The sequence below is a fragment of the Hemiscyllium ocellatum genome, chromosome 11 (assembly GCF_020745735.1).
Source record: "Hemiscyllium ocellatum isolate sHemOce1 chromosome 11, sHemOce1.pat.X.cur, whole genome shotgun sequence".
In the NCBI taxonomy this organism is placed as follows: domain Eukaryota; kingdom Metazoa; phylum Chordata; class Chondrichthyes; order Orectolobiformes; family Hemiscylliidae; genus Hemiscyllium; species Hemiscyllium ocellatum.
Genome location: NC_083411.1, coordinates 26,667,496 through 26,680,661, shown reverse-complemented (window position 1 = coordinate 26,680,661; position 13,166 = coordinate 26,667,496). Strand labels below are relative to the sequence as shown.

Sequence of the window (13,166 nt, the reverse complement as noted above, 5' to 3'; positions counted from 1 at the left end):
CTACTGTCACAAGTGACAGTATGACACCTCATAACATTGAACATTTCTATTAAATCTATTTTCAACCTTCTCTTTTCCAAACTTTTATGAAGAAAACCTGAAGACACAACAGCCAGGAGAAAATGAAGGGAAAAATAGAACGGAGTAGCACCTGAGTTTAGAGTTAAAAAGAAGGCACACTACAGTAGTTACTGCACTTTATAAATTAAAAAGCTCACTTAAATGATCCCCTGGTGCTTATCACAACACAACAAACAAGGTTTCTACTTGCATTTATAGGTTCTACATTCAATTTGGAAAGAATAAAATTGCCTTTCCTCAAAACCTGAAAAATGTGTTGCTGGAAAAGCGCAGCAGGTCAGGCAGCATCCAAGAAGCAGGAGAATTGAAGAAGGGCTTATGCCCGAAACGTCAGGAATGAGGAGGGTGTGCCAAGCAGGCTAATATAAAAAGGTAGGGAGGAGGGACTTGGGGGAGGGGCATCAGGAATGCAAACGATGGAAGGAGGTTAAGGTGAGGGTCATAGGCCAGAGACGGGGTGGGGCGGAGAGGTCGGGAAGACGATTGCAGGTCAAGAAGGCGGTGCTGAGTGAAATGAGGAAGTTGGAGAAATTTGCATTCATCCCTTGTGGTTGGAGGGTTCCTAGGTGGAAAATGAGGTGCTCTTCCTCCAGGTGTCGTGTTGCCATGGTCTGGCAATGGAGGACCTGCATGTCCTTGGCGGAGTGGGAGGGGGAGTTAAAGTGTTCAGCCACGGGTGGTTGGGTTGGCTGGTGCGGGTGTCCCAGAGGTGTTCTCTGAAAATGTTCCGCAAGTAGGCGGCCTGTCTCCCCGATATAGAGGAGGCCACATCGGGTGCAGCGGATGCAGTAAGTGGTACATGTGGAGTGCAGGTGAATGTGTGACGGATATGGAAGGATCCCTTGGGGCCTTGGAGGGAAGTGAGGGGGGAGGTGTGGGTGCAAGTTTTGCATTTCTTTTGGCTGCAGGGGAAAGTACCAGGAGTGGGGATTGGGTTGGTGGGGGGTGTGGATCTGACGAGGGAGTCGGGGACGGAGTGGTCTTTCTGGAACGCTGATAGGGGAGGGGAGGGAAATATATCTTTGGTGGTGGGGTCTGTTTGGAGGTGGCAGAAATGACGAAGGATGATACGATGTATCTGGAGGTTGGTGGGGTGGTAGGTGAGGACCAGTGGGGTTCTGTCCTAGTGGTGAGTCGAGGGGCAGGGTTCAAGGGCGGAGGAGTGGGAAGTGGAGGGGATGCAGTGCAGAGCATCGTCAACCACGTCTGAGGGGAAATTGTAGTCTTTGAAGGAGGCCATCTGGATTGTTTGGCATTGGAAGTGGTCCTCCTGGGAGCAGATGCAGCAGAGACGAAGGGATTGGGAATATGGGATGGTGTTTTTACAGGGGGCAGGGTGGGGAGGAGGTGTAATCTAGGTAGCTGTGGGAGTCGGTCGGTTTATAGTAAATGTCCGTGTGGAGTCGGTCGCCCGAGATAGAAATGGAGAGGTCTAGGAAGGGGAGGGGAGAGTCTCCGATGGTCCAGGTAATTTGAGGTCGGGGTGGAAGGTGTTAGTAAAGTGGATGAACTGTTCAACCTCCTCGTGGGAGCACGAGGCAGCGCCGATACAGTCATCGATGTAGCAGAGGAAAAAGGTGGGGGGTGGTGCCAGTGTAACTGCGGAAGATGGACTGTTCCACATATCTGACAAAGAGACAAGCATAGTTGGGGCCCATGCGGGTGCCCATGGCAACTCCTTTGGTTTGGAGGAAGTGGGAAGATTGGAAAGAGAAGTTGTTCAGAGTGAGGACCAGTTCAGTCAGTCGAAGGAAGGTGTCAGTGGAAAGGTACTGGTTTCCTCAAAACCTACTTATCTTTTCATTGTGGTGATTGGGGGGAGAAAAACTTGAACATTTTTATCAAAAAGAACATCTCTAATTTTAACTCGCAGCATCCAAAAAGAATGGGACATGCAAAGAGTTCAAACATTTCTGGCATTTCAATAACATACTTTTTGTTGATCCTCATATCATTTTAAAAGGCCACTCCTGGCCAGATAATAGGCAGTAAGGCTGCTCTCAACTCCACAAAGGAGCTCTGGCTTGGTTCTCTCCCATATTATTGATTACACACAGCTTGATGGAGCCATGAGACCAATCCCCACAGGCGGAGGCTGCCCAACGCTCTCCTGATGTCAAGTTGGTAATGACATATTTAAATACAGTCCCAGGACTTAAAATGGCTTGAGCTTTTTTGCTTGGTCTGCTTATCCTATACTCACTTTTGCATTAAACTCAGGGCCAACTTAGTTGTACATACTCGGATGAGGAAATCCCCTTGACTTCATTCATGGCATCATGACATACCATGAGCAAAGGAAACCTCAATGCATCACTTTTTAGAAATGAAGGACTTCTCCAGTCTTTTGAATTTTCCATATAATTTTGAGCATTTGTGGCCAGGTAATGGATGGGTTGCATGTGAATATTATGGAGGTGACAGTGGTCACATCCACTGACGAAAGAACGGGTGAAAGCCCTGCAATCAACTCCTCTCAGAAATGTCTGCCAGACCTCATTCCAGTCAAGCACTTGACTAGTTAGTAGAGTGCCTTCTCTTGGCCTCAGCACCCTTAAGACTTGCTAGCAGCTGTCAGCTCTACTGAATGGCAGTATCACCTGGAAGCCCGTGGCCATTATCAGTATGACATCCAGCCTCAGCCTAGGATCATCACTTGTTCCCAGGCCACAGGCAAGCGGTGAGGAGTGGGGACAAAAAGATGTGTTGCAGCTAGCACAAGAGGTGAATTCACTTCGTAACTGACCTGAAGACTCTCAAATTGAGATAGCATCTCGGTCCCTGCCCCTACTGGCCACCATTGCTTCAGTATAAAAATATCATTTTCCCACGGTCATCATCCAGGGTAATTAATACCATATTACAGAAGTTTTCACTAATGCATTTCTCCTTTCACATGCATCAAGAGACCTCAATACTTGTTTCTCTTGGGAATATTAAGGCAGAATGGGTAATGGTGTATTTTAATTGTTCGAGATGTATTGGTATTCTTTCCAGTAGTCCATTTGTCACCAATGTTTCAGACTTTCTGTCAATATTCGTTGTCCAGTCTAACACATGAAAGATTACCGGTTTGGTGAGTTACTAGAGAGCTGAAATGGGGAAAAAAGTCATCAATGCCTCAAGGAGACTAAAAAAGGGAGGAAGAAGGAAGAACAAGACAAATGTCTGTTGAAGCCAAGTCTGTTAAGTTTCAAAGCACAAGAAGTTCTATAGACAGCTTGATTACTCTGAAGACTTCCTTGTTGTGTTTGAGAGAAAGAATCATTTCTGAGTCTATCAAGCAGCCTGTTGTTTTCATACTCACCAGAGCATTTGCTGCTATGTATCCATCAGCTGGTTTATCTGCAAAGGTTAAAAATACATAGCATATGTATTTTATGCAAGAAGCTTGATAACAACTTTTCCAAACACAACACATTTGATACACACAATATACAATATCTTGATAGGAGATTTGATTTTTACAAACACAAACGAACACGTGTTTTTTGGATTCAGAACTTGTAACTTGGCCCAAAGTCCATCTCTTTTTAGTTGATCTCAATTGTATCTTTGTCCAACTTGTCTGAACCTATGAAAAATCTCCTTTAATGGATTCCCTTAATTAAATCATTCTAGAACCCTTAGCATTAAAAAAGAAAGAGTGAATCATTTTCCTGATCACAGTTAATTCATTTTAAAATCTGTATCCCCTGAGATGTGAACTTTTTCTCATCAATATTTATTACTTTCATAAATCTTGAAAATGTTTTGATATTGATGTATTGAAAGTCATAACACTATCAAATCTCTCAAAAGAATGTGCAGAAACCAATTCCCATGTCTGATACTCTTTTTACGGCGTAACTTAATCTACACAACTACACTGTCTGACGATATTGAGGCTTTCTTTAAAGCTGAGAATGAAAATAATGTCTGTATAAATTTGAACTAAACCAACTTGAAACTACTATTATGGTTTTGGGTTGGAACTGGTGGTCGGGGAGTACATGTATAACACTGCCTCAGATTCATTTGACTCCACTGAACAATGTACTTTAGATTTTATTCTAGGATCAAAAACAGAGTTTTAAAATATGCAAAAAAATTAGATGTTAAGCCAAAGGGGAGTCAGATATTTGATTATTCCAAAGTATGCAGTATTTCAAAAAGAAGTAAACTGCAATATACTACCAACTAAACTATGAAAATCCTGATGTAACGTTCTGTGCACAAATTCTAATGTGATACTTTCCCTTTCATTGTTTCAAATCCTTACATACTAAATCAATGGCTCATATTGGATCACAGTTCCACAAGTTTTGACAGCCCTCCAGTATCACAATCAAACAGCTGTTCTTTACATATAAACCTTAGCAGAAAGTGACAACACACCATTGTGGATACTGTCCCAGCTCTTTTCCTTCACTTGATAGTCACAAACATACTGTTTCCAGCTCAGATCACTAGTAAATAATTAAAAACAGGAAACCGTGCCATTTTTCCCACTCCCTAGTTGAGGGATGCTAAGACCAATAAAGCCTGCATAGTCTTCTCAATTGAAATCACCTAATTCATCAAACCATGTGCTTTACTTATCTGAGCCACTAGTAACCCATGTCTTCAGCTGCCTAAGGCTTAAGCTATACAATTCCTTTCTCAAATCTCTCGACCTCTCATGCCTGCTTTAAGATGCTAATGAAAGTGTTTCTTTGAACATGATTACAGTTCTGTGCTTCATATGAAGCAATGTCAAATTTGATAATGCCCCAGCAATATTTTACAACACTTCCAGCATTATATAAATACAAGGTGTGTTGTTGTTTTGAGTCATAGAGGGTGTATTTAACAATGGAGTAGTCTCATGCAAAAATATGATCTAGCTTCACAGGATACAACTTGGCATAATAGAAAATGAACCCAAAAATTCAATAGTGAGGATGTGTTAAATCTTTCAAACTCTCCAACAGATACATCCTGGATGCTACATATAATTTTCCAACACATATTACTATAACAGAATGTTCCTTGCAATCTGTGGCTCCTTGGAAAATTGGCCTTTAATTTAACCTTAATGTCAATCACCTTCAGTTGCCTTACAAATATTTATCAGGTTATTACCACCAGGATACACTGTCTGATGAAAAGAGCAACTAATGAGAGATTGGACAGACTGTCCAGGAACACTCAGCACGAAGCATGCTGCCAGGTAACTAGCACATTAACCATTGTCATTCATCTGCCATTAATCAAGTGAAGGATCAATCAAGTACAGTAGTGCTAAACAGCCAGAAATCTGACACCCATTCCACCACCCATAGAATATTTTTTCATATGATAGGTAATTGTTAAATTGTCACCTAAAATGAAAGTGAAAAAGGAACAACTTTGTTGGTTAATTGTCACACTCAAATGCACATCTGATTTTCAAAACAATCTCATGATACCTTTGAAGTTTCCTGCAAGGGAAGCTTATTGCATATTATTAAAGTCGACGGTGGGCAGTAAGCAACATACAGGCTTCCATTGCATATTGGAGGTACCATATTTGACCTTTTAGCTGGTTCAGCTCCCCAAAAATTGAGAAAGAGTTCAAACTCGTGGTTTAAACATGATCATTGGGACTCCTCCCAATGATTATTCAGATGCATCTTGACTTTACATTCACATCATTGAAATCTAAACCCCACATTTAAACTATGGAAACACATGGGCTAGGAGACATCAACAATATACTAGGTGCTCACTGAAAAATAGTAGCATTAAGGTTGTGGCTACCCAGGAACTAACATTCCCTCCAATGACTGCAATGGAGTCCAACAATCTAATCCACACAGCTTGCACCTCAAAGACTGCAAGGGAATCCGATGGATATGGCCCTTCCCCCACACTGCAAGGGAATTCTATGCTCATTGTCCTCCCCTGGAACACATGCACATGCACCCACCCTCTACCTGCAGCCATAATGGATTAGAAGCATCCCTATCCAACGCACCACCAAGTTAAAAACATTTTGTATACACATTGACCTTTATAAATTCGGCATGCCATGAACAAAATGTTAGCAGGATGCAAAACATACATAGACCGTGCAGATCCAATACAGATCATTTACGCATAGAACTTTCTGGCAGGTTGCAAAATCTGATGCCACATATGCACGGAGATCGTTTTTCCTCTATGGATATTAACCAGAGATTTTTTTTCAAAAAAAAAAATCTGAATCCAAACTTTAATTCTTCAAATTGGCTTGCATGGGTCATGATTGGACCAGTCTGCATCAGGACTGTCAATTTGGCACTCATCCCTAGGGATTCCCTTCTGCCTTTTTAAAAATCACCATTGTAACCTACTTCCCAACTATCTACTGGATATTTTCAAGTCATGTCATACATTCGAAAATCAAGCAACCAACCAGTTATCTCTGTGCACTTGTACTGCTTTAGAAGGGGTACCATCAGTGAATAGACTGCTGCAATAAAATTCAAACAACTTTTAAATGAAATGTGATTGGAATAAGAAGTTACAGAAAGTCTCATACAAAGTATATAAACTTTATATCAATCTTGTACGGATTACTTATTTCAATAAAGACATAAAATGACTGAAAGAAATACTTTGAGGGAGTGGGGGAGCTGGGAAAAGGTCAGGAATTTGACTTTGGTCTCAGAGCTACCAATAAAATTTTTACTCCATGGTAAATTGTGATTTGAATGCAATTAAAATCCACTGCAGTTTTGGCTTAAATTAGTAATAACGTCATAGAGATGTATTTAGTGATGGTTTTGCTTTGTAAGCAAATAACAGAAAGATGTAAATTACATCAAAACTGCTGCAATATTTTTTACAACTGGTATCATTACAGTGAAGATGCAAAATGCTTCCTTTGGCTCTAAGGGATTCACCCTTTCATGACTTTAAATGGTTTCAAAATTAAAACTATTACTGATGCCTGGCATTGAAAACACTTCAATTTAAGGAACCTGTTTATTTTTTTGATAACCTAGAATTTAAATTAATACATTCCAAATGCTATCTGTGTCATATAACACAACAAATCTAACCTCAAAGCTATTGCAACTCTATGTCGTAGCTCCCCAAACATAGCTATTCAACAAAAAAAAGTCAACTAACAATCTTTCTCCATTAAAAAAAAATCAAGAATGAAGACAAGGAAATTCAGATTGCAATTAAATCTTACTGTGCTATCTGACCAAATTCGCGTGTTTGGGTTTGATATTTCTCAAAATGTATCATTTTTAATGTATGCACACATGTAAAATGTTTAATGTGCTCTTTCAACATATTAACCCATTTAAAAGCTTTAAAGTTGTAAACTCAAGTAGTAATGACTATACTTTGACCTATTTTTACTCCTTGTTTGTGATGAAATGCTTAATGCAACTTACTTCCAAGTCATGACTATCACCCTGAATTTGACTGACAGTTCTAGGCCCACACATTGCTTCTGGACATTATGGCCCCACTATATATTTATAGTCATTGCAGAAAACCCAAGTAAAATGCATGGCATTATTTCTTGGCTTAGGTTTTCCTCCCTATCATGTCACTCTGACATGCAGACAGACCACTTTGCAGTCAGCTATGAGAAAATGAAAGTGTATAAGTGTAATGAGGAGGGGGTCTGCAAGCTGATGAAATAACAATGCCTTCACAGCAGGTACAAATGCACAATGATGGCCTCAGGTGCCACTTGGAAAGAGAGGGGAGTCGTTAAGACTTTGGCCAATATAGAAATCAGATGTCTGTTAAGCGTCTCTCCTGATTTTACTGAAGCCAGTGGAAATGAAAAGAAAATCAGGAGAGCTACGTAATGGGTGGCTGATCCAGCAAGTCCCATTACCAGCCAAAGCCAAAATTATTCCAAGGATCTGAGTTCAGGAAATGCAGAAGTAAGTTGCAGGCCATTGATAACACAAATTCTTCATGTCAAGTGGTATAGCAGTGGAGCACCAACATGTGATATGACTAATCTTGTAAGGTGGGGGGGGGGGGGGGGGGTGCAAGTGCCTTTTTCCTACTTCTCTGAATCCCTCAATTTCCTTCTGCAAAGTGGAACCTCAAAAAGGGAAGGAGGGGGGTTGTTAGCAGAGAAACAAGCAGTGAAGTGAAGTCATTGTAGCACTCTTAAAATACCTCTTACTGGTTGGTACAAGAGTGGCACAGAGGGAAGCCTGGGAGCAGTATGTATATCTCACCATCGCAGCAAAAAGATAGAGAAAGAAACAACAATAACAATTATGGAATAATACAATGGCTGAATTTATATTCTTCACTAACTTTAGCAAAACTGTAATTGCAAGTATAAAGTAGTGGAATATTGCTTTATGCTCATATCTACTTCACTGACATTTGCAAACATCATTAGAAAATAGTGAGTCTGTACACCTGATACAGATCAGCCAAAAGATGAAAGTCCCCTCACTCTTCCACCTGTAAGGGTGTTTAATAAAATGCACTCATAATGGTCTAGGCTCAGGAGAACAGAACTGCTCTTTGTTGGCCAAGGTTGGTTGGTTTGGAAATTGAGACATTACACTAATCTAGGTCAAGGTTTGGAAAGGTCTTTTGAGACTGAATGAAATACAGATTGAACAAGGTCTACTCTATATGCAAACATGATCTGGGAAAGTATGAACTCCATATTGGGCATGGGCTGGGAGATCTTTGGTGTGTGTGTGTGTGTGACGTCAAGCAAAATTGTGCATTTGTTCATAGATATTATCATTTTGTTGCAGTCAACGTGCAGAGGAAATCTCCCCCCACAGTGTAAAGTGAATCTAATCTTCAATTCCATTATTATTTAAATCCTCAGTCAGACAAGGTCAAAACTTCACTAAGAAAACAATACTACCATTCTTTATCACTTAATGTCACTACAATGTACTACCTCTACAGCACTAAACATTCCCCCAATATGATAGAAACTCCATGCTTAAAATGAAACATATTCACTTCAATGATATGTTAAAAATAGTGCGTGATAGCAACAATTGGGGAGATAGAGAATCTGTGAGCATTATGTTATGTGAAATGGTTCTCAATTATGGCTATGGTTAAACACAACTGGCAAAGTCTCAGAAAAGCTTGCCCCTGCTAATGTACTGAAACTTTGGAAAATGATCCTTTTGTGAACAAATTCCCCATCATAACCCACATGTGTATCACTTGGAGGAATCATAAATCTTTAAAGTAAAAGAGTTCTCCAACCAAAAGACTAAGCCAAAATGTATCCATACACTTCACTCAAATAAGAACTAAATTATGAAGAGGCCTTCTTTATGCTCCTATCAATGAAAAACAAGCACCAAACTTTGGACGGCACAGTGACTCAGTGGCTGTCTATGTGGAGTTTGCACATTCCCCCCTTGTCTGCATAAGTTTCCTCTGGGTGATCCAGTTTCCTCCCACAATCCAAAAGGTGTGCGGGTTAGGTGGACTGACCATGCTAAGTTTCCCGTAGTGTCCAGGGATCTGCAGGCTAGGTGGACTAACCATGGAAAAAATGCAGGCTTACAAAGATAGGTTAGCAGTTAGGGTCTGGGAGGGATGCTCATCAGAGGATTGGTGTGGACTCAATGGGCTGAATGGCCTGCTTCCACACTAAGGATTCCATGATTCTATGGAACTTCACTTGACTCCCAACACCTGCCCCACTGCATACACTTCTCCCATCAGCCCAACCCACCTGGCTTTCTCTCTCTATCCATTGCCCTCGCGCCATCCACTCAACACTTACCATTCTTTCACCTTCCACTTCTCTCCCCATGCCCCCCTCAAGTTTCTCACCCAATCTGCTGCTCCTTTTTTCCCTCTCCTATTCTGACTCAAATCCTACCCATTTGCTTCTTCTATCACTTTAATCTCCTCTTCCATCCTATCTCATCCCTTCTTCACTGTCCCTCACTCAAGTTCCCATTGCCACCTTTTATCCTTTATGCTCCTCCCACTCTTGCCCTCTGCATTGCATCTTTTTCTAAAGTCTCATTACACTTCCTTCCATTCACAGTCACCCTGGTCTCCTCTGCTTCATCCTCCCATGGGGCCCATTACTGTTCCATTTTCTAACCCTGCTCAAGTTAAAAAATGCTCCTGGCCTTCAATCCTGGGAAACTGACTAATACATACTTATATTCGTAACAATGCAAAATCTTAACATATGCAGATATCAGATTGTTTAACATTAACTTGTACCTTCTTCGAGAAAAGCCCATAATATTCTGGAATAATTCTGCAGCCTATTACATGTATAAAAATATTCAACTAACAGCTTCAAACTACCCTTACACAACAACTATATTTAGCAGACTAGCAACATGACAGAAAAATTGCAATACAATGGAAAATGGAATAATTTTAAATAAACAATTCAGCTCATAATTACAAACATTCCAGGTCAGTGAGTTTTCAATCTTAAAAAAGGCCCCATAGTTATTTATAAGTCATGCAAATCAGAATCCCAATATATCATTCTAGAGGTTATACAGAGGGCTTCTAGTGCATTGCCTCTGATACTGCATACAGAGATTACAGGTCCTTACCTCCAGAAGTGAAGCTCATGTATTTCTGATTATTGACAGTCTCTTTGGAATCGTAGAATTTCAGGACATCCAGGACAGCCTGAGGGTTTTTCTTTTGCTCCAGTTTAGTAATGTTGGACGTCTGTAGAAGTCTTGCCCATTGCTCAGGAATGCCCTAAATGAAAAGTAAAAATGAAAGGCAGTGAAGAACTACATTGGAAAAAAAGCAGTACTTAACACAGTCATTAGGTACTGGGAAAGATGCTGATGTTTCACACAGTCAGTAAGCTCATTACTCACAAAGCCAGATGAATAAGGTGCCTTGTTGCTTTCCCATTCCCTAACTGCTTAATTTTATTTACTTATTGATTAAAACCTATTTAGCATGAATAGTCCATTAAGATGATATATGCTCCAACCTGGAGACAGCACAGGAAAACACTAAATGAAGTAGAGAGATATATGATTGTGTCGAGCTGCCAGTTATTAAGAACCTGCTCCTTCCCTCAACCCCCTGTGACGTCCCGACCCAATTCTGCAATTTGCTTGGCTACAAACAGAAAGACCTTAAAAGGATTCTACCTTCGTAACAATTTCCTGAAATTTGTGCTATGTGGAGTTTGAAATAAAAATTGAGACTCATTCGGCAGCATTGGGTTACCAAGGCGACAATTTACATTTGCAATAGAATGTAAACCAATCGCACCAGGAGATCTGAACATTTATAATTCTAGTGGGAGTTGCAACTTATGTAACAGAAGCATCACTGAATTTATTAGAAACATTTAGTCATCGGGTATGTTCGTATCACAAATGGTACCTTTGAAAATCAGGTCAGATTCTTCTCAAAGATTGGTTCGCTAGAAACTGTTCCATAGTTTGGAGGTTCTAAAAGTCATGGAAACCCCAAGATTCCAACTTCAATGAGAAGCAGAAGTCCGACATTGGTTGAGATAATTAATTGTGTACACAACCTTAGGGTAACAGTAGACCATTTAGGATCAAGAAGAAGAAGAAAAGAAGAAACCACAGAGGGCTGGGGAGGTGAAATCACTGAATATATTCACGAAAGGGTTACAGAAATGATTATATTTTAAAGGCATCAAGGATTATGGAAGAAAACAGGAAGATGGCATTGAGACTGATCAGCCATGGTGGAGTAGGCTTGAAGGGCTGAATGGCCTACTCCTGCTCCTAGTTTCTATGAATCTAGCTGATATGCTCATTCCAAATCAGTATACAGCAACTATTACTGGTGGTGCGGGTATGTCGGTAGACATCAGTGTAGGAGTGGACTTGTGCTTTCAGATCCTTGAGTCAGAAAGCCTGTTCATTCTAATAGGAGTAAAAAGCAATTGCCTCTGGAATTAAAGGCTTCTGGAAAAAGGGGGATAGACAGACACAGAGGATTAGATTCCCTACAGTATGGAAACAGGCCCTTTGACCCAACAAGTCCACACCAACCCTCAGAAGAGTAACCCACCCAGACCTATTCACTCACCCTATATTTATCCCTGACTAACACTATGGGCAATTTTGCATGGCCAATTCACCTAACCTGTACACCTTTGGATTATGGGAGGAAACCGAAGCATCCGGAGGAGAGCCACGCAGACATGGGGAGAATGTGCAAACTCCACACAGGCAATTGCCAGAGGTGGCAATCGAACTCCTGGCGCTGTGATGCAGCAGTGCTAACCACTGAGCCACCGTGCTGCCCATGAAGGAGAAACAAGAAGAATTGTGCCTAACATAACTCAAAGAGAGAAAGTAGGATGGAGGTGTTAATCCTCAGCTCTTCTTTGTTGCCCTGGTTTCTGTGAGCCTTACATTTATAACGGCTAAGAAATTGCCCAGATCTTGTTGTCAGATGCTTTGACATATAGGCCAGGATTCCCTGATTTTCTGTCTCTCTATAGAGAGATACTTGGCCTCTGCTTGCCTTCTCTCCAGAATAGTGTGACTGAGATCGGAAATCTTGTATCCCACAGCCATCTGCTCGGAGAACACTCTGAAGCTAAACAAACTTCATCAATGCTGCACTTGATCACGACACAAGAAAACAAAACACAAGAAAACACTCCGTACTTGCATTAGTTCACAGTTCTAAACCCCATTGAGTCAATGCAAATCTAAAAGCTGTCAAACTGTCAATTGGTCACAATCCCAAAGGGTTCCTCATCTTTACCAAGTGTGTTCTGGAACCAGATCAAAATGTATGGAATTTAACAATAAACAGACAATGCAAGATACTTCAGAATGCCTGTTCATGTCAAGCATTGTGGAATTTGTGCTACATAACAAATTTCCCAGACAATCATTTTCTAAATAGGGAGTGAGCATTTTGACGGACAGTTGCAAATGCACTTACAAATATGCCAGTCAATGGTGGTTTTCATAATGGATGAATTGTAGGAATTTCAATGTATTGATTTTCTTTGTGCAAGGTGTCTTAGACAATAGACAGTTGATATTTTCTCTTATCATAACTCCTCCTGTTTACCTTGTTTGCTTACAATGGAGGTGGTACAGAGAGGTAAGGGCAAGAGGTGGGAAAAGATC

The 13,166-nt window shown here is 40.8% G+C and overlaps 1 protein-coding gene across 4 annotated transcripts in view; it reads right to left on the bottom strand.

Moving 5' to 3' along the window:
* LOC132820398 (serine/threonine-protein kinase PAK 3) overlaps positions 1-13,166 on the bottom strand; it is a 239,263-nt gene that overhangs the window by 65,360 nt on the left and 160,737 nt on the right. For 3 of the 4 annotated variants that reach the window (XM_060832488.1, XM_060832489.1, XM_060832487.1), the window contains 3 exons: positions 10,626-10,779; positions 6,479-6,535; positions 3,389-3,426 (listed from right to left, as the gene is read on the bottom strand). In XM_060832488.1, the coding sequence (XP_060688471.1) occupies positions 3,389-3,426; positions 6,479-6,535; positions 10,626-10,779 (249 nt within the window). The remainder of the gene's footprint in view (positions 1-3,388; positions 3,427-6,478; positions 6,536-10,625; positions 10,780-13,166) is intronic. The other variant, XM_060832490.1, reaches the window with a different exon arrangement.